Raw genomic sequence first — 21,924 nt, forward strand, 5'->3', positions numbered from 1 at the left:
CAGGGCCAGAATCACTGGGTTGCTGTGGGTTGTTCAGGTTGTATGGCCATGCTCCAGCAGCGAAACGTCAGGAGAGAATGCTGCTGGAACATGGCCATATAGGCTGAAAATCCCACTTTCTGTGGTCTATCTACTTTTTAAAAATCAGAGGTATATTATCAAGCAAGCTTCCTTTCTGCTTCCCCGGAGACTAGGCCGCAAGGGAACAATGGCTTCAAACTACAAGAGAGGAGATTCCATCTGAACATGAGGAAGAACTTCCTGACTGTGAGAGCTGTTCAGCAGTGGAACTCTCTGCCCCAAGGGGAGTGTGGTGGAGGCTCCTTCCTTGGACGCTTTTAAACAGAGGCTGGATGGCCATCTGTCAGGGGTGCTCTGAACGCAATATTCCTGCTTCTTGGCAGAATGGGGTTGGACTGGATGATGGCCCAGGAGGTCTCTTCCAAGTCTAGCATTCCGTGATTCTATGGTTCTCTATGATTCTATCACCTGGAAAAGTAAAACTGAGCTCTTACCTTATGCTTACCCCTAGCACTGGCTATGCTGCACTCTACTCTGTTGCAAATACCAAATGTTTCTGCATCCATGACACCTGGGGTGGATCTGCGGGTGGAGGCGCTTGACCAGCCCCCCGCCCCCCTTTGTCCCCCGAGCTCACCGTGGTCCTGAGGAGCACCACCTGGCACCCCCGGAGCGGGGCCCGCCGGCAGGTGGCCTTGACGCGCCACTCGGGCATCCAGTAGAGCAGCAGCAGCAGGAAGCCCCCCGTCAGCACCATGCCCAGCGCCACCAGCGCCAGCCTCCACCGGCAGAAGCTGTAGCCACAGAGTTTCTGCAGGAAAGAACGGGGGGGGGGGGGGGCAGTCAGGGAGGGGCATCACCATCATCATCATCATCACCACTACCACCTCCCACCTGCCCACAAAGCACGGTACCACTCAGGTCACATCCATAGATACAAGGAAGGCTATTTACACACACACCTTTAAAAAAACACACATAAGATGAAAACACATTTGAAATCATTGGCCCCATTATCATGTATGGTTTCAATGCAGAGGTCAACACTGACTGGTCAGGACAGCCAGGAGAGAGAAGGCTTTCCCTGAGTTTTAAATTTGGAGAGCCCAAACAGGCCAGGCCTCCCTTGCAAAGGTTGCTCCGTGCTTTCCAAACCAGAAGGAAATCTTAGTCCCCTTGACTGTGCCATGAGCCCATCACCTAGAGTGGCCACCACAGGGTGGGCAAAGCAGAAAATTCTGGAGCTATGGCTAGGACAAGGGGGGGGGGAGGCCAGCAAGGGTCTCCGTGGCCGCAGATTCCCAACCAAGGTCCCAAAGACCCCGACGATGGGGAAAATAGCGGCATTCCCTTTGGCTGCTTTGACAAATCAATCCACCCCTCCACCGGGACCACACTCCAGAGTCCAGTCACAGGACGGCCTCTCTATTCAGGAAGCACCTGACCATTTGGCCTTTCCTGGCCATCTGAACCCAACCCCAGTTCAATATCTAAAGGACAAGTGAGGAAAACAAGAGCGTAGAACTGGCAGGGAAGCCGCCACGCTTCAGGACCACGGCTGGCGCATTAACCGGCACTCCTAGCGCGGCATGAAGGAAACAGGCGCAGCGGGAGCCCAGCCAGACAGGAAGGGCAGGAGAATTGCGGAGCAGGTGTCGGGACAGAGGCGGGGGGGCTGCCCTCTTGCCAGCTCCAGGGCCAAGCAGGGCCAACTCACAAGGAAAGACAGGCAGGGCAAGAGGGAGGGCCCAGCGCGGGACACACTCCACGCAAGGAGGTGCTTAGAAAGGGAAGGAAGGTTGCAGGGGGAGGGAGAAGGGGAAAGGGCACCCCCAGGCAAGCAAACCCCAAACACAGGTGGAGTTCCAGCAGGGAAAGGGAAGGAGGAAGAAGGGGGCCCAGAGAGAAAGGGCAGCATGTTGGGGGGGGGGGTACTCTGGGCAGAGCTCAAGAGCCAAAGGCAGGGAAGACAGGGAGACCGGCCTGGACAGACTGCGCAGGGAGGTGTGCGAGGCAGCCACCCTCCCTTGCCTCCCCCTCAGGGCCACCCCAGAGCCTGACCCCCTGGCTTGTACTTGCAGCTTCCTTTCCTGTTTGTTCCCTCCAAGGAACGTCAGGTGAAAACGCCTCAAAACGTCAGGTGAAAGGGCCTCAAACCCCCTCGAGATGCCCTCGCTGTCCTGGGGGGGGGGGGGGGGAGACCAGGGGCCGAGAGCTGGCAGCTGCCTGTACGCAAACCGGGAGCGGAGTGGATGCCTTTGCCCTTCCTGCCTCCTTGCACCATGGGGTGTGCCCCCCACCCCCCCACCACTGGTCCACCCTGAGCCCCTTCTCTGTGTGTTTGTGCCTATTCCAGGTTGAGGACCCATGCCACTCAGCAGCCATCCCCACCCCTCTCTCTGGGAGGTAACTGGATGCCCTCCCCATGCGGAGATTCCCTGCACTCTTTTCCACTGCTTGCTCCCAGATTTGCCCAGAGCAAGACAGAAGCGGCCCCCTCTTTTCACCCACTCTCTCTCCTTAACATGGACGAGGGTGCCCCACCACCTTCGGGCAGGCTTTTCCAGAGATGGCCCAACTATGTCCTGCTTTCCTTTCCTGCCTCCCCAACAGATTTGCCTTTCAAGGGCTTCTCCGCATGACGGGCTTATGCAACCCACTGCCAGAGGGGAGGCCAGAGCTGCTCGGACGGGGAGCTCTGAACACGGGACGCGGCAACAACACGGAGGAGGAGGGCCCACGTGGCTCCGCTGCAGGGAGGACAGGTCCGCTCCCTCGGCTTGGCCCTCCTCCTGCCCTCCAGCCTGCGCTGGATCAAGAGTTTGTTGTCCCTCCCCGCTTGACCGCCTCCTCCTGCGGGGAAACGCTTGGGGAGGGGGAGAGCACGGATCACTTACCATCTCGTCCTCCTCGCCTTTGTTGATGACCTTCTCCTCGTTCTCCATCTTCCGTGGGGCAAAACAGGCCGGGTCCCAGGTGTCAGGCTCAGCGGGGCCCTGCGCTGGAGACAAGATACATTTGGCACATACGTATATGCTCAGCCCCTTTGCATTCCCATGTTACCTTGGAGTGGGTGTCACTGCACCCCCAAGCCCAGCCAATGTGCGTAAAATGACCCTGAATGTCAGCTTCTGGGCCAGTGGCCACCAGCAAAATTTATTTATTTGTTTTATTTACTTTGCTTGTATACCGCAGTTTCTCAGCCCGTAGGCGACTCAACGCGGTTCACAGCATAGCAAAAACAGTCATAACAAAATAGCAGAACGATTTAAAAACCATGAAAGCACAATAAACAATAATGGCACATCAACAACAACACAACAACGTCTCGTAACTAAAATCGTGATCCAGTTCGTCGTCTATAATTCCGTTCCTATATTCATCATATTCATTGCACCGTTTATCTGAATGCCTGTTCAAACAACCAGGTTTTTAGCTTTTTCCGAAACACCATTAACGTCGGAGCTGATCTTATGTCCATGGGAAGGGCGTTCCACAGCCGAGGGGCCACCACAGAGAAGGCCCTGTTCCTCGTCGCCACCAGCCGTGCTTGTGATGCATCCCAGTGCATCTAAACGGTCTAAGGTGTGACTGCCTTACATGGAAGAACTGGGTGCTTTTTAAGGGCTGCTGCGTGCCTTCCTTTCTCACTTAGGGAAGCCTTCCCCTGGGGCTGAGAGAGTGTGACATGCCCAAGGGCCCCCAATATGCTCCCATGGCCAAATGAGGATCTTACCCTGGTCGCCAGGCACAGCCCAAGGTTCAAACGCTTAAGGCAAGCCTATTGCCAGGTTTCCTTGGCAAGATTTATTCTGAGGCTGAGAGAGTGTGACCTGTGCTTCCACAACTGAGAGGCCTTTGAATCCTGGCCTCCAGGGTCAGGTCAGAGTCCAAGAACATTTCACAAAAACACAGCAAAAGGCACGTTCCCATGAGGAGCTCACCAAGAGTCTCAAGAAGGCAAACGTCGTTAATGGCTAACGAGGGTCTATGAACTCACTCAGGGGGACAATCTGGCCGTGCCGATTAAGGAGAAGTCTTTGGCCACCCTCAAGGAAGGCTGGGATGTGTTCATCATTCTTTGCAACTACAATGGAGCAAATACGAGAGGCCCTTTCACCCTTCAGGAGTTTTGGACTCCTCTTCCAAGAATCCCTGACCATTGCACAAGCTGGCCATTGGGCCTTCTGTGGGTTAGAGGGCCAAACACCTGGAGGGCCACAGGTTGAAGAGGTCCAGCTCAGAGGAATGCTATCCAAAGGAGGAAGGGGGGCTCCATGGCATTATCTGGCTAAAAGTCCACAGACAAGGAGGGCTCCGTTGGTAGGACTGTCCCTGCAGTCATGCATTTGTAGGATGCGTATGTTTACGCAGTTATGTGTGCTTGCATGGTTTAGTTTTGTAGTCTCTTGCAGTGAGTTAGGCAGTTGTTTAGATGGAGAAATACATGACTTTAGGGACCCTCAAACTACGGCCCTCCAGCTGTTTGGGCCTCCAGCTCCCAGAAGCCCTAGCCAGCTTGTTCAATGCCCAGGAATTCTGGGAGTTGGAGGCCAAAACAGCTGGAGGGCTGCGGTTTGAGGATGGATGCCTGCATTACTTCTCTAAAGAACCCTGGGGAGGGAATGGTGTGTTGGGTGCATAGGCCGCAACCTGGTCAGGTCACCCCTTTGTGCAGCCACTGGGCCGGTCAGGGCTGGGGTCAAGTCCTCTCATAGGAACATGGAGTTGCAGGAGACCCCAAGGGCCATCCAGTCCAGCCCCCTTTTGCCAGACAGGAAGGCACCATCCAAGCACTCCCAACAGATGGCCAACTTCTGCTTCAAAACCTCCAGAGAAGGAAGAAAGGAAGATCTGCTGGACTGAGAGGAGTCCACTTGGGACTTAGGGGACTCGGAGTTTCATCATACAACACTGCCCAAGGCAGGCAAGCAACCCAACTCCTAAACCCAAGGACCATCAGTGCACACAGCCTCCTCCTTATTGAGATCCACTTAATAATAATAATAATAATAATAATAATAATAATAATAATATATTAAAAAACTCAAAAATTACAACAGCAGAACAACAGAGAGTAAACAATCAGGCACATCAAATCATCTCTCAACAAAAGATTCCCCCAGGCACTTCCAAGCCATCAAATGCTAATCAAGGTGGTCAGTTGAAACAATGACACCTAGTTCCAGCAGACAAGAGTCCTTTGTCCCACCCTGGTCATTCCACAGATATATAAACCTACTTCCAACAGAGCTCACAACCTCTGAGGATGCTTGCCATAGATGCAGGCGAAACGTCAGGAGAGAATGCCTCTAGAACATGGCCATATAGCCCGGAAAAACCTACAACAACCCAGTGATTCTGGCCATGAAAGCCTTCGACAATACATAATAATAATACTTTATTTATACCCCGCTTCCATCTTCCCATGGGACTCGGAGTGGCTTAAATGAGGCCGAGCCCAACAACACATCAATAACAAGAAAGCAATAAACCAAAAATAACAACAATACAGTTAAAGAAATCACATATAAACATTAACATGCAAGGATTTTAAAATCTATGGCCGGGCCAAATGTAGTAGTTAAAAGTTAAAAAATAAACGCTGGGCATGAACAAGGTAGGATATATCTGGTAAGAAGTGTTTTAAAGAAGTGAGGGGAGCGCAATCCAACAAATAGTTAAAGTGCATTTGGGGACATTTTGCTGGGAATTATTTCCTTATTCTGGGAAGACACATTGGAACAGCCGCATTTTCAGGCTCCTCTTAAAGATTGCCAATGCCTGATATCCCTGGGAGGTGAGTTCCAGAGTTGGGGGGCCACCACCGAGAAGGCCCTCTCCCTCATCCCCACCAATCGCGCCTGAGAAGAAGGTGGGAGTGCGAGCAGGGCCTCTCCAGATGAACGGAGAGATCGTGTAGGTTCGTACACAGAGATGCCGTCACGCAGGTAGGCAGGTCCCAAACCGTTCAGGGCTTTGTAGGTAAGAACCTGCACCTTGAATTGGGACCGGAAAATGAACGGCAGCCAATGGAGCTCCTTAAGTCGCACCTTCACTGTAAGTCGCACCTTCACTCCAGCGGCCCCACCTGACCCATTATACACAGCCTTCGGGCTCTGATCCAGTCACTCCACTGCCCACAGTTGACTTTTTTTCCTCCCCTTGCTTTTCTTTAGCTAGGTGAACCAGCATTTCACCTGAGGGTGCTTTTAATTAGCGATTACTCCGGCACATTCCTATATCGTACCCATGGCTTCCACATCACCTTGAACCAATTCTTTTTGGTTTCTCCTCTTTCTAAACTTCTTTTACATTGCTCAGACAAAGCCATGTGCCACACCCTGTGCAACCAACTCTCTCTGCCTGGGTAACGTCTCTGGTAACAAGGAGGAAAGCCGTGTCCCACCAGCACAGGGCGCATGGCATGCGACGCCAAACCCTCTAAACTCCCCCAGCTGATTCCTGGTTTCAACGGACTACGATGGATGGGGAGTAAGTGGCATCTCTGAGCACTCAGGACAGCCATGCCACCACCTGATCACTGTTGTTGTCACTATTATTATTGTCGAAGGCTTTCATGGCCGGAGTCGCTGGGTTGTTGTAGGTTTTTCCGGGCTATATGGCCATGTTCTAGAGGCATTTTCTCCTGACGTTTCGCCTGCATCTATGGCAAGCATCCTCAGGTACCTCACTACCACTGATGATGCTTCCCATAGATGCAGGCGAAACATCAGGAGAAAATGCCTCTAGAACATGGCCATATAGCCCGGAAAAACCTACAACAACCCACTATTATTATTATTTCTACCCCCTGGGTAGAAGTCACTGGGTTGTTGTAGGTTTTTCCGGGCTATATGGCCATGTTCTAGAGGCATTTTCTCCTGACGTTTCGCCTGCATCTATGGCAAGCATCCTCAGGTACCTCACTACCACTGAGGATGCTTGCCATAGATGCAGGCGAAACGTCAGGAGAAAATGCCTCTAGAACATGGCCATATAGCCCAAAAAAACCTACAACAACCCACTATTACTATTATTTCTACCCCCACTTTTTCCCTCCACAAAAGAGACACAAATGCAGCCGCCTTTTAGCCACTGCTGTGCCCAGCCATGAAATGGACATTTTGCACCCTTTCCCACTCTGCTCTGAGGAACATACAGAGAAACTTCTGCTGAGACACCCCCCACCCCACCCCCCACCTCCCACCCCACCCCATCCGTGCTCAGCCGGTTTCGATGCACACGCAGGAATTCAGCCACTACATGTGCGGAATACACGTGGAAGACTGGAATATTTTCTCTGGGGGAGCGTACAAGGAAGGGCTCTGGAGCAGGATTGGAGCGCAGCAGGCGTCCGCTGTCCACCCTGAAAATGGCCAGTCGGGCGCCTCTGGCAAGTTCTTGCAAGCCTTAGCAAAACAGCCGCCTGCCCGCCCTCCTGCCTGTCCCTTTCTCCCCTGCCTCCCCTCAGGCACGGGGCCTTCAATAACAAAAGAAAGGTACAACCATCAGAGCCTCTGAAAAGAAAGGAGAAGAGATCCTCCCAAACACTGGGAAGAAGGCTCCCATTGTTCAGAGAGAGAAACATGGAAAGCCCCAGAGGGTGGGGAAGGCGCCTTCTCTGAAGGACATTCAACAGAAGGGGCCTGGCCACCTTCCACTGAATCATGGAATTGGAAGGGACCACACGGGACATCTAGCCCAACCCCTTGCCATGCAGGAAAAGCATAATCACTGACAAGCTGGAATGATCAAGGGTCTGGAGAACAAGCCCTATGAGGAGTGGCTTAAGGAGCTGGGCATGTTTAGACTGAAGAAGAGAAGGATGAGAGGAGATATGATAAGGGCCATGTATAAATATGTGAGAGGAAGCCACAGGGAGGAGGAGGGAGCAAGCTTCCTTTCTGCTTCCCTGGAGACTAGGACGCAATGGAGCAATGGCTTCAAACTACAAGAGAGGAGATTCCATCTGAACATGAGGAAGAACTTCCTGCCTGTGAGAGCCGTTCAGCAGTGGAACTCTCTGCCCTGGAGCGTGCTGGAGGCTCCTTCTTTGGAAGCTTTTAAACAGAGGCTGGATGGCCATCTGTCAGGGGTGATTTGAATGCAATATTCCTGCTTCTTGGCAGAATGGGGTTGGACTGGATGATGACCCCTGAGGTCTCTCTAACAACTCTTTGATTCTATGATTCTATGAAAGCACCCTCAACTGATGGTCATCCAGCCAGGGAAGCAGAACACAACCCCCCTCCCTCTTCCTTATGACAGCCTTTCACATACTTATACATGGTTCCTCTCATGCCTCCTCTCAGCTTTCTGTTCTGCAGGTTGAACATCCCCAGCTCTTTAAGACGCTCCTCATAGGGATGATGCCTGGTCTCCAGACGTTTCATCCTTCGAGTCGCCCTCTTCCTCTGGTCACCTTCCAGCTTAGAGCCAATCTCTCTTTTAAACCATGGGGCCCAGAACTGGATACAGTGTGATTCCAGGTGACGAGGTCTGACCAAAGCAGAAGAGAGAGGCAACGGGACTTCCCTCGATCATGGAGCCTCTCTCTTCTGCTTTGGTCAAGTGGCGCCACTAGACTCCTTTGGGTACAGCCCAAAATCCTGCTGGCTATTTATTTATTTATTTATTTATTTATTATTTAAATCTGTGGCATCACGCTCTTGGCTCATGTTCAACCTGTTGTCCATGAAGACCCCAAGATCTTTCTCACGTGGACTTGTCAGGCCAGGTGTCTGCATCCTGTACCTTTGCATTTCACTTTTTCTGCCCAAGTCAAGTATCCTTCCCTTCTCCTTGCTGAAATTCATGTTATTGGTTTTGGCCAATCAGCTCTCTGACCTGTCAAGGTTGCTTTGAATCCTGATCCCGTCCTCTCTCTCCCAATTTGGTGTCACCTGCAAACTTGCTCAGTATGCCCTCTAAACCTTCTTCTAAGCCATGAAGAAAGACGTTGACCAGCACCAGGATCCAACCCTGTGGCACTCCACCAGTCACTCATTTCCAGGATGAAGACATGGCATGATAGCCATTTATAACTATGTGAGAGGAAGCCACAGGGAGGAGGAGGGAGCAAGCTTGTATTCTGCTTCCCTGGAGACTAGGACGCAGACCAATGGCTTCAAACTACAAGAGAGGAGATTCCACCTGAACACAAGGAAGAACTTCCTGTGAGAGCCGTTCAGCAGTGGAACTCTCTGCCCCGGAGGGAGTGTGGTGGAGGCTCCTTCTTTGGAAGCTTTGAAGCAGAGGCTGGATGGCCATCTGTCAAGGGTGATTTGAACGCAATATTCTTGCTTCTTGGCAGAATGGGGTTGGACTGGATGGCCCAGGAGGTCTCTTCCAACTCTAAGACTTTATGAATCTATGAAGAGGAGCCACAGTTAAGAGGCCCTTAAAATCCACCTAACAGGAGCATTGCCGAGCCCAAGAGCACTTCAGTTGCATATTTGCAGAACAGCCTTGGAAGAGAGGGCCCTTGTGGCCCCTTCCAACTCGGACATGCTATGGAAATCTCTTCCTAAAAACCAGGAGGAGCTTCCTGGCAGCAAGACTGGCTTGACTGGGGAATGGGCTGAGGCTCAGCAGACCCACAGGTTGCCAGTAGCTCAGCACCACCTATGTTCAAAGCAGCATCAGAGGCAGGGCTGTGGAGGCTGACCCCTCTCCCCTCCAAAGCAAAAACAGGAAATGACACTTTCAAACCAGGAACAGAAATATTTTTCAATTTTCTTACATAGTGCAATGGGATGGTGCCTTTTGGATAAGAACGAAGGTGGAATACTAACCCTGACATCAATGTAAGTTGACTCAGGGTTTGTTCACTAAGTTTTTTTGACTAGCACATCCCTGCATTAACGTGTGCATACTACATATGCAAAACTACAGAACCTAATCTAGGAAGCTCATGTGTTGATTTTTACCCCCTATCATTCCACTCCCTTTAGAGCAGTCGTTCTCAACCTGGGGTCCCCAGATGTTTTTGGCCTACAACCCTGGATGGCGCGGCGCTACGCCCGTCATCGTTGGTCAAGAGTCTAGGAGTCCTTTTGGACACTCTGCTGAGGATGGAGGTCCAGGTCTCTGCTGTGAGCAGAACCGCCTTCTTTCACCTGTGGCAGGCTAGACGGCTGGCCCCCTCCCTGTCCAGGGACGACCTGGCTACGGTGATCCAGGCCACAGTCATCTCAACACTGGACTACTGTAATGCCCTCTCCATTGGCCTTCCTCTGTTGGTGATCCGGAAGCTCAAGTTGGTACAAAATGCAGCTGCTCGGCTTCTTGCGGGAATTCCGATGAGATGCCACATCACCCCAATCTTCCTGCAGCTGCATTGGTTACCAATTGAGCACCGGATCACTTTCAAAGGGATGGGACTCACCTTGAAGGCCTTGCATGGTCTGGGGCCGATGTACCTGAGGGACCGCCTCACCCCCTCCCAACCCCAGAGATCCCTCTGTTCTGAGGACCAAGATCTATTGGAAGTCCCCAGTGTCAAGATCTTGCATCTAACGGCAACCAGGCGCAGAGCCTTCACAGCAGTGGCACCATCACTCTGGAATACTCTGCCAGAGTCCGTGCCTTGCGGGACTTATCAGCTTTCCGCAGGGCATGTTTCGACAGGCCTTTGATCCTTGATATTGCTGTTTTTAAATTGTTTTAAACTGTTTTTAAATTGTGTTAAATTTTAGCCTGTTCTTGTAAGCCGCTCTGAGCCCCAGGGGAGTGGCCGCATAGAAGTTTGAATAATAAATAAATAAAATAAATAAATAAAATAAACTCCCAGAAATCCCATCCAGTTTACCGGCTGTTAGGATTTCTGGGAGTTGACGGCCAAAAACATCTGGGGACCCCAGGTTGAGAACCACTGCTTTAGAGAGTATTATAGACCCACACTTCTGCTTCTGATAATATTCCTCCAATTCATAAATCCAGCAAATGAGATTTGCCCCCATCGTGGTTGCTGTGAAAAAGTAATCAACAATTCCCAATCCTTCCCTCAAGTTCCTCAAAGAACGTCTCTCCGGGCGCATCACGGCTGGCTGACTAGAGCAAGGTGCTTTCACCTGTGCAGCCAGGTCACCCACAAGACCCAGAACCCACCAGGCTTTAACCACCATCCCCGTCAGCCTCATAGAATCATAGAATCATAGAATCCAAGAGTTGGAAGAGACCTCATGGGCCATCATCCAGTCCTACCACTTTCTGCCAAGAAGCAGGAATATTGCATTCAAATCACCCCTGACAAATGGCCATCCAGCCTCTGCTTAAAAGCTTCCAAAGAAGGAGCCTCCACCACACTCCGGGGCAGAGAGTTCCACTGCTGAACGGCTCTCACAGTCAGGAAGTTCTTCCTAATGTTCAAGCCTCCCTCTTGGACTTGCAGGCTTGAAACCTGGTGCCTCCCTCAAGGGAAGAGAAGAGAAGCCTTGCACCCACTACTTTGCTGGGGTCACATCCCCCTGCAGCCCCATAACCCCCTCCCACCAGATCCCCCCATGAGGGCACCTGTCCTGAGAAGAGGCCAACGCTGCGGTGCGCCTGCCCCAGGGCTTTCTTCCTCCTCCTCCTCCTCCTGGTTCTCCTCCTTCCTCCTCCTCCTCCTCCCGGCCGGCCGGCTGCCTTTTATTGCCTCCCTGGCCAGCGCCCTCTCTGCAAGGGAAGTCCTGCCAATGAGCTATTTTGGCTCAATATTATTTTCTGAAGAAAGGCAAGGAGGGCTCAAGCGGCCTCGCTTATCTCAAGAGCACTTGGCACCCTTCGCCGGGGAGAGAGAGAGAGACAGAGAGAGAGAGAGTTTCTTTTTTGGAAGGAACACCCAAAGGAACAATGGCCCCCGCGCACGGGGCTGGGGGGAGGATGTGCGGGCGGCTGGTGCAGCGCACGCTATTCTTCTGGGGTCTTTGTGTGGCCGCGGGGGTCCCGGCCCCTGTCCCCCTGCGCAGGCAGGCCCCGATGTTATCTCCTCGGCCGAAGAAAACATTTGAGGATGTGTTACGCTCCCGCCGGGCAGACCAGCCCTTCCTTGCGCACACAATGGGCCTCTTTGTGCTCACAGCGGAGTAAACACAGAATGCTAGGCACTAAAAAGCGGGAAGAGGCGCCAGCCCTTCGTGGACGGACGGAGTGCGCTTGTAATCCGCCGCTTCTGCTCCACAGAGCTATTCTTGACCACGAGGGGCTGCCCGGCCGAGGAGTGTGCGGCCACAGAAAGGCCAGGAACACTGCCCAGAAGCAGCAGCGCATGGCCAGCCCCCTGTGTCCACACTTGTGCCACAAAGCCCAAGGCAACACAAGGGCCAAGGGTCAGGGCCAAGGGTCAGGAGCCTTGACCCAGCTTCCCAGAGAGAACGCCTGCATCACCTTTACCTGAAGGATGCGGAAGGACTGGGGCAGCAAGGGAGGGGGATCCTGGAGTTATTTATTATTATTATTATTATTATTATTATTATTATTATTAAACTTTATTTGTACCCCGCTAGCATCTCCTGAAGGACTCGATACACAACATAACAGTACACCTAAAGCAAGTTGGGAGGGACCCCAAGGGCCATCCAGTCCAACCCCCTTCTGCTCGGAAGGGAGGCACAGTCAAAGCACTCCCAACAGATGCCCATCCAGCCCCCGGCTAAAAACCTCCATAGGGGACTACCAGATTCCCAGGGAGAAGCCCCATTTGACAAACAGCTCTTACTGTGAGGACGCTCTTCACATCGCTTTCCATGGCTCCACCATGTATGTCCCAGTCACAAGCTGGCCCATCCCTCCTTGATGTGACATCCTTTCCAGTATGGAAACCTGGCTCTCCTATCCCCCTTTCTCAGCCTTTCCTTCTCCAAGCCAAACATATTCCGCTCCATCGGCCCTTCCTCACTGGGCTTGGTTGCCAAACCTTGTATCATTCCAGCCACCCTTTTCTGGAGGCCTTCCAGCTCCAATTGGTTTGCTCAGAACTGGACACAGGGTTACTCCAGGTGAGGAGGCCTGGCCAGAGCAGAAGAAGAGAGTGACCGGCTAGGACGTCCCTCCATCCAGGCAAGGAGGGGAGACGGAGGTGTGTGTCCTCCGAGCAGTGGGCATGTTTCACCCAGGGACTTCCTTCAAAGAATTGGCCGGACTGCGGTCCAGGGTTTTCTCCCTCGGCCTGGCCTATGGATATAGGATAATCTGACCAGCCTCTCCAAGAGCACAGAAGGGTCCTCCGAGGCCCAAGAGCATGGTAGCAACAAAACGCAGGGCAGACCGACCGGACTCTGTCCGACCCCCACAAAAGGTAGAAAAAGGAGTGACCACCCCTGGGGACTCCTGTCCACAGATTGGCAAAAGGCAGTGCAAGGAGAGGCAGGGCCAAGCCTGTCTCTCTCTGGCGGTCAGTCCCCATGGGCCCAGGGGAGGGCGGCCAGGCAGGCCTTTGCCAGCGGGAGCCGCTCTTCCGCCTTGACCTTGAGCCAAGGGCAACAGCAGCACGCTGCAGGCGGCAGGATGAGTCACCAAGGGTGCCGCCCTCTGAGTCAAACACACAGCCACGCTCTCAATGAAAAGCTCACGGTGGTGATTCCCACAGCCATGTACAGAGCTATCAAGGCCCATTCACCCATCTCCGAGTCAGCAATGATAGCCTGGAACCAACAAACTTGCCAGGACTTGTTGCCCCCACTGACCACTGCTCTTTCCTTTTGGGACTCTGCAGAGAAGAGCTCAAGGGGCGGCCAAGGAGGAGGAAGGGCCTTGAGGCACAGGCACTCGCTTCATCTCTCTTCCCAATGGATGGGCATGATGGGCCAAGACGGGAAAGCATAAGGGATGGGTTTCCGGAAGGCCTTTGACAAGGGCCCCCGGGATCTTCCGCAAACGGACTCGTGAAACGTGGGCGAGGCAATGCTACTCTGAGGTGGAGCTGCAATTGGTTAAGCCACCGAACCCAAGGGGTGCTTCTCCCCAAAGGCTCCTCCTCTTCATCCTGGAAAGAAGTGACCACTTGGGTGCCATAAAGAGTGTCTGGTCCTGGGCCCAGCACTCTGCAACATCTTTATTCATGACTGGGTGAAGGTTTAGAGCAAGGGTCCTCAAACTTTCTAAACAGAAGGCCAGGTCACAGTCCCTCAAACTGTTGGAGGGCCGGATTAGGATTTGAAAGAAACATGAATGAATTCCTGTGCAAACTGCATATATCTTATTTGTAGTGCAGAAAAAAACCACTTAAAAACACTACAATTATTAAAATGAAGATCAATGTTAAGAAATATATTTTAATGTGAAGTGTGGGCCTGCTTTTGGCCGATAAGATAGGATTGTTGCTGCTGTTGTGTGCTTTCAAGTCGTTTCAGACTTAGGTTGACCCTGAGCGAGGGCCAGGTAAATGACCTTGGAGGGCCATATCCGGCCCCCGGGCCTTAGTTTGAGGAACCCTGGTTCAGAGGGTGTGCTGATCAGGACTACAGGTGACACCAAATTGGGAGAGAGAGCTAATACTCCAGAGGCTAAGATCAGAATTCAAAATGACCTCAACAGATTAAGAGAGCTGATTGGCCAAAAGCAACACAATGAATTTCAGCAAGAGAAGGGTAGGAAAGTTGACTCAGGCAGAAACAGTCTGCCTAAGTCAATGCAGAGATACAGGATGGGTGACACCTGGCCCAACAACAGTCCATGTGAGAAAGATCTTGGAGTCTTCATGGATAGGAAGAGGAACATGAGCCAGGAGTGTCATGCTGCAGCTAACAAAGCCAATGGGATGTTGGGCTGCATCCAAAGGAGTCAAGTGTCTGGATCAAGGGAAGTCATGGTGCCTCTCTATTCCACTTTAAACAATATCATACGAAACAATATCATATGAAAGCTGACTGGCACAACCTGGGGATCACAACCAGACACAGTGAAGACATCTGCCCTTGCGCTGTGCTACTCTGCTGCTGAGTACGCATGCCCAGTGTGGAACACATCTCACCACGCTAAAACAGTGGATGTGGCTCTTAATGAGACATGCCGCATTATCACGGGGTGTCTGCGCCCTACACCACGGGAGAAATTACACTGCTTAGCCGGTATTGCACCACCTGACATCCGCCGGGAAGTGGCAGCCAATAGTGAAAGGACCAAGGCAGAGACATCTCCAGCTCATCCCTTGGTGGGTATCAGCCAGCACGTCAACGACTTAAATCTAGACATCGTTTTCTAAGATCTACAGAGACACTCGCTGGAACACCTCAGCAAGCGAGAGTCCAAAAGTGGCAGGCTCAAACCCAGCACCTCAATCCGTTGGAGATACCAGATGAGAGACTCCCCCCTGGGCACACAGAGGACTGGGCGACTTGGAAGGCGCTGAACAGACTGCGCTCTGGCACCACGAGATGCAGAGCCAACCTTCAGAAATGGGGCTGCAAAGTGGAATCCTCGACATGCGAGTGTGGAGAAGAGCAAACCACTGACCACCTGCTGCAATGCAAGCTGAGCCCAGCCACATGCACAAGGGAGGACCTTCTTGCAGCAACACCAGAGGCACTCCAAGTGGCCAGATACTGGTCAAAGGACATTTAACCAACTCCCAAACTCACAAGTTTTGTATTTTTCTGTTTGTTTGCTTTGTTCTGTTAGAAATGTAATATAATGGACTGGTTGCTCTGACACGACAAATAAATAAAATTCCACTTTAAATAGACCTCACCTGGAATAATACAGTGTGTGGTTCTGGGCTCCACAATTCAAGAGAGATATTGTATTCAAGCTGGAAGGTGCCCAGAGGAAGGCAACTAAAAGGGTCAAAAGTCTGGAGACCATGAATCCCTCTGAGGAGAGGCTTAAAGAGATGGGTCTGTTTGGCCTGCAGAAGAGAAGGCTGAAAGGAGACATGAGGGCCATGTTTGTATATTTAAAAGGCTGTCACAAGGAAGAGGGAGAAGGCCTTGTTTACGACTGCCCTGGAGACTAGGACTCAATGGAGACATGGGTTCCAATGGCAGGGAAGGAGGCTCCACCTGAACATTAGGAATGACTTCCTGACCGCAAGAAGAACTGCTCAGCGGTGGAACTCTCTGCTTCAGAGTGCAACAGAAGTTCCTTCTTTGGAGTCTGGATGGCCATCTGTTGGGGGTGCTTTGATTGTGCCCTTACTGCATGGAAGAAGGGGGTGGACTAGATGACCCATGCAGTCTTTTCATAGAATCATAGAATCAGAGTTGGAAGAGACCTCATGGACCATCATCTAGTCCAACCCCATTCTGCCAAGAAGCAGGAATATTGCATTCAAATCACCCCTGACAGATGGCCACCCAGCCTCTGCTTAAAAGCTTCCAAAGAAGGAGCCTCCGCCACACTCCGAGGAAGGCAGAGAGTTCCACTGCTGAACGGCTCTCACAGTCAGGAAGTTCTTCCTCATGTTCAGATGGAATCTCCTCTCTTGTAGTTTGAAGCCATTGTTTCGCGTCCTAGTCTCCAGGGAACCAGAACTCTATGATCTATGATTCCAACTCTATGATCTATGATTCTATGAACTGGTTCTGCAGATGATGTCACTAGAAAGAGTGTGGATTTGTGGCCCACGGCCTGAGGTTTCCTGAAGAAGGGTTTCTGGCAAGGGACTGGGTTGAGCGTTTTGGCTCAAAGTCTCACACACCTGGTCAGGAAGGCTTCAAAATGAGTTATGGGGGAGGGCAGTGGTTCTGCAGGCAGGATTGCGTCAGGAAATTATGGCTGGGCCAGGAGCAAGAGGGAAAACCTTTTCCATCCCATGGAATTGTCCTCAAGGCGGGATTGAGAAACCAGGGGAAAGGGGAACAGCTGGGACTGCAGAAAGAATGCCGTTTCTGCAAATGTAAATAGTGTTTGAGATGGGTGCTTGCTAGACACAATGGACCGCAAGGCTGGAACAAAAGCTGGCATTCGGAGCAGAAAGGCTCAAGATGGGAAATGATAGGAGGAGGGCTTTGTGAAGCAGCCACTGGCTGGCGCGCACTTGTAAAATTTCCAGGTATTCATTGAGCCATGATGTCACGGCAATTGTCCCCAGTTTGAGAGTGGAGCAAAGTGCAAGCGGCCTCTGTGTCTCAGTCACAGCACCCAGGACCAGCCTCTGAGGTCCGAGGCCGTGTGTCCAGCAGAGCTGGAGCCCCAAATGGCCACTTCTGAGGCCGGTCAGATGATGACGCTTGAAGTGGGGCTGCTGGGTCTTGTTTTCCTTTCTAGAGATAGCAGTTGCCTTGAGGTCAGTTTCCGTCTCAAGAGGTCACAAGGCATGGACATGGACACTCTCCTGGGGCCGTTTGCTCCCTTCTGACCAGCCCTGAGAGAGGCCCACTCCCATCCAGCTGGGGGAAAGCCTCTGAGCACATTTGGGGAGGCAAAGTGGGGTGGGGTGGCCCTGCCGGCCAGCCGGAGAGATCCCAGTGGCTTTTGCAGAGATGCTGGTTTGAGTCCCCTTTGGAGGATAAAGTGGGATATAAATAAATAGAATGAAAATAATGGTAGTGGGCATCGGGGGACTGAGGAAGTCCAGAGGAAGAGAGGCAAAGCTTCAGGTCAATACCTGAAATACCTGAAAGGCTGCCATAAGGAAGAGGGAGCAGGCTTGTTTTCTGCTGCCCTGGAGACCACGACTCAGAGCCATGGCTTCCAATGACAGGCAGCCCCTGAGTTACAAGCATTACAAGCATCCAATTTACAAACAACTCCTAACTAAGAACAGGGTTGAGACACAGGAAGGGAGAGAACCCCCCCACCACCCCCCAGGAAGAGTTATTATCAGGGGGAAAGGGGTCTCCACTGAAGCCTTATCGCCAAGCTTTGTTTCCACAACATGCCACATTTTCCAAAATCCAATTCTCACAGGGACAGGAAGTGAGGGGAAAGGAGCAAAGGAAACCCCAAAAGGGTGTTCAGCCTTCCCTATGCTCTCCAAAGCTAAAAATATCATATACTTGGCTGGAGTTACACTTATCCCTACTTGTGTCCCTGTTCCGACTTACAAAAAAATTCAACTTAAGAACAAACCTACAGAACCTCTCTTGTTTGTAACTTGGGGGCCGTCTGTACAGGAAAGGAGATTCCACCTGAACATAAGGAAGAACTTCCTAACCGTGAGAAGAGTTGTTCAGCAGTGGAACTCTCTGCCTGGTGGAAGTTCCTTGGAGGCTTTTAAACAGAAACTGGATGGCCATCTGTCAGGGTGTTTTGATTGTGCTTTTACTGCGTGGCGAAAGAGGGCTGGACTAGATGGCCCATGCAGTCTCTTCGAACTCAATGATTCCAGGTCAAAGGAGGCACAACGATGGCGTTGGCACAGGGCTAATGACCACGGCACCTGCAAGAGCTGCTGACCGCCCTGGGAGCTCAGTGTGCGGCTGAAGAAGGGAGCCAGAGCGCTGGACTTGGCAGGACCTTTCCCCTGAGGAGGATGAGGGGGAGGCCCACACAGGAAGCAGGTCTGTTGACATGGAAAGAGACCCTTCCCCACAGAGACGGCTGTCACACGCAGAACCATGCCAGGCCTCCCTTCCTCCAACACAGGAGCCCTCCTCCTCCTTTGGTGGCCCCCTGCAGAAGGGGCCCCTTGGGCTCTGGCCCAGGAAGGAAGGAAGGAACCCACAGAAGCACAGAAGCTGAGAGATTCCCCAGGACCACTCAAGTGCCCTTCTGCTGAGAAAGAAGACACCATCCAAGCCCTCCTGAGAGATGGCCTTCCTTCTCTGCTTCCAGAGAAGGAAGGGAGCACCACCAGACCCCAAGAAAGCAGCAGCTCCTTCCGTCAGGATGGGTTCAAACTACAAGAGAGGAGATTCCACCTGAACACGAGGAAGAACTTCCTGACTGTGAGAGCCATTCAGCAATGGAACTCTCTGCCCCAGAGGGAGTGTGGTGGAGGCTCCTTCTTTGGAAGCTTTGAAACAGAGGCTGGATGGCCATCTGTCAGGGGTGATTTGAATGCAATATTCGTGCTTCTGAACACGAGGAAGAACTTCCTGACTGTGAGAGCCGTTCAGCAGTGGAACTCTCTGCCTTCCCCGGAGGGTGGTGGAGGCTCCTTCTTTGGAAGCTTTGAAACAGAGGCTGGATGGCCATCTGTCAGAGGTGATTTGAATGCAATGTTCCTGCTTCTTGGCAGAATGGGGGTGGACTGGATGGCCCATGAGGTCTCTTCCAACTCTTTGATTCTTTGATTCTATGACAGGAAAGGAGATTCCACCTGAACCTTAGGAAGCACTTCCTGACTGTGAGAGATGTTCAGCAGTGGAACTCTCTGCCTCAGAGTCTGGCGGAGGCTCCTTCCTTGGAAGCTTTTAAAGCTTGGATATCTGTCAAGATGGCTTTGGTGGTGCTTTTCCTGCATGGCAGAAGGGGGTTGGACTAAAAGGCCCACATGGTCCCTTCCATGTCTAGCAAGGCCCCCTCTTCCTGCCCTTTGACTCCATTTCTCCATTGTGTCCAAGTCTCCAGACTTGCTCCCCACCCCCCCACTCCCCAAATGAGACCTCCTTTCAAACGTTGACCCGTGGTCCCTTTCTCTCAACCTTCTCTTCTCCGAGATAAACAGACCCAGCTGAGAGGGACCATTGGCTTCCAAAGGCAGCCTTCTTCAGTGGCCCTTCTGGGGACCCCTTCCCACTTGTCCATCTTGGCATTTCTTTTGCCCAGAACTCTGGCTGTTGCATTATTTTGGGTGGGAAGATCAGCCCAGAGCAGCAACAACAGAGACGGGGACTCCCCTCCATAGGCCGTCCTCCTTGAATGCAGACTAGAATAATAGAATCAGAATAACAAAGTTGGAAGAGACCACGCAGGAAAAGCACAATCAAAGCATCACTGACAGCACATCCAGCCCCCAAGGAAGGAGCTTCCACCGGACTCTGAGGCAGAGAGTGCCACTGTTGAACAGCTCTCCTTATGGCCAGTGTTGAGTTTCATTCTGGGGCTGAAAAGGTCTTTGTTTCATCAAGTTTCTAGTCCTCAATGAGTAGCTAGCCTAGAGACAGGGCCAAGCTCAGGGATTCCTTCTATTTTTTAAAGTGCGTTGTCTTTCTCTTTACTGCTAGCCACTATCTCCCCCCCCTCCCCCCCTGACAATGTAGTAAAGGAATTCTATGAGGGAACTTCCCTTTAGGTTTAAATTGCCTGGGGAAGGCCATGCAAACAATCGCCATCTTGTTACTTCCTCTTTTTTTGTTTCTCCCTGTGAGGACACACTTTGTAGGCAAAATGCGTGGACTTTTTTACCGTTTACCTTCTTGAGAAGATGAGAAGTAGCAAGACAGTGAGCTCCAAGGTTTTTCTATCCAGGAGGTATTTCTGTTTTGCTTTAATAAGGCTATTGAGCCTAAAGATTGACTCTGCACTCCTCAGCCACCCCAAAGGTTAAAAGGCCATTCCTGCCCACCACACACAAGTTCCTGCTGGTTGTGGAGCTCCCTCCCCAGCGATGTCAGACCGGTCTCCTCCCTCCCGGTCTTTAGAAAATGGCGAAATCCTGGCTGTAGAAGCGGGCGTTTGGCAAGCAGCATAATTAAGGTGCAATAACTCTCACGGAACTGACATAAGCAACTTTTAATGTGCATATAAGTGATTTTAATGTTTGTATATATCTATGGTTTTGTGTCCTGCCATTGAATATGCTGTGCTCCACCCTGAGTCCCCTGAGGGGTGAGAAGGGCCAAATACAAATGTCTTAAATAAATAAACAAATAAATAAGAAGCAACCTGGATGATGATTTTGGGATTGGTGCGATGTTCCACACATTTTGTTTGAATTTGTATTTTCCATGCCTACTTGATTTTCATGGTTAATTGTGTCAGGTATTGTTTGATCTTTGTATAATTGTGGCATTGACAATCTGCCAACACTGGAAGCTACTCTGAGTCTTCTTCGGGGCGAGAAGGAGCGGGGTAGAAACAGCATAAATACAGTAAATACATAAATACTCCTGGTTCTCTGCTATATTTTGGTGGAATTACCCTAACCAGGAGTCATCTTTGAGCCTAACAATTCAGGTTCCCCAACAGCCAGGAAGTTCTTCCTCGTGTTCCGGTGGCACCTCCTTCCTTTCCTGCCAGGTGAGCCCCTGGCTCCATTGAGTCCTGAGTTTCCAGGGCAGCAGAAAGGAAGCCTGCTCCCTCTTCCTTGTGACACCCTTTCCCATCTGAATACACGGCTGCCATGTCTCTTCTCAGCCTTCTCCTCTGAGGCTGAACTGCTCTTTGAGACGCTCCTCCTCAGAGGGATACTTCATGGTCTCCAGGCCTTTGACCCTCTGAATCTCCCTCTTCCCTTGGGCCCCTTCCAGCTTAGAGTCAATGTCTCTCTTGAACTCTGGGCCAACTTGGGCCTTCCCTTCCTCCCTCCCTCCAAGGCTTGTGGACTGCAACGCCCACCATTCCTGGCAGCCTCATAGAATGACAGAATTGGAAGAGACTTGGTGGGAAATGCAGTCCAACCCAATTCTGCCAAGAAGCAGGAATATTGCATTCAAAGCACCCCTGACAGATGGCCATCCAGCCTCTGCTTCAAAGTCTCCAAAGAAAGAGCCTCCACCACACTCCCTCCGGGGCAGAGAGTTCCACTGCTGAACGGCTCTCACAGTCAGGAAGTTCTTCCTCGTGTTCAGATGGAATCTCCTCTCTTGTAGTTTGAAGCCATTGTTCCGCGTCCTAGTCTCCAGGGAAGCAGAAAACAAGCTTGCTCCCTCCTCCTCCCTGTGGCTTCCTCTCACATATTTATACATGGCCCTCATCATATCACCTCTCAGCCTTCTCTTCTTCAGGCTAAACATGCCCGGCTCTTTAAGCCACTCCTCATAGGGCTTGTTCTCCAGACCCTTGATCATTTGAGTCGCCCTCCTCTGGGCACATTCCAGCTTAGAGTCAACATCTCTCTTCAATTGTGGTGCCCAGAATTGGACACAATATTCC

General features: G+C 51.7%; 1 protein-coding gene across 5 annotated transcripts in view; it reads right to left on the bottom strand.

The window, feature by feature from the left end:
- ATP13A3 (ATPase 13A3) overlaps positions 1-21,924 on the bottom strand; it is a 72,434-nt gene that overhangs the window by 48,802 nt on the left and 1,708 nt on the right. For 3 of the 5 annotated variants that reach the window (XM_060767200.2, XM_067466177.1, XM_067466178.1), the window contains exons 2-3: positions 2,919-3,022; positions 659-832 (exon numbers count right to left, since the gene is read on the bottom strand). In XM_060767200.2, the coding sequence (XP_060623183.2) occupies positions 659-832; positions 2,919-2,966 (222 nt within the window). In that variant the 5' untranslated portion in view covers positions 2,967-3,022. Of the gene's footprint in view, positions 1-658; positions 833-2,918; positions 3,023-15,694; positions 15,755-21,924 lie in introns of those variants that run through there. The other 2 variants (XM_067466176.1, XM_067466179.1) reach the window with 2 other exon arrangements.

The sequence above is a fragment of the Anolis sagrei genome, chromosome 3, assembly GCF_037176765.1.
Source record: "Anolis sagrei isolate rAnoSag1 chromosome 3, rAnoSag1.mat, whole genome shotgun sequence".
Taxonomy (NCBI): Eukaryota; Metazoa; Chordata; class Lepidosauria; order Squamata; family Dactyloidae; genus Anolis; species Anolis sagrei.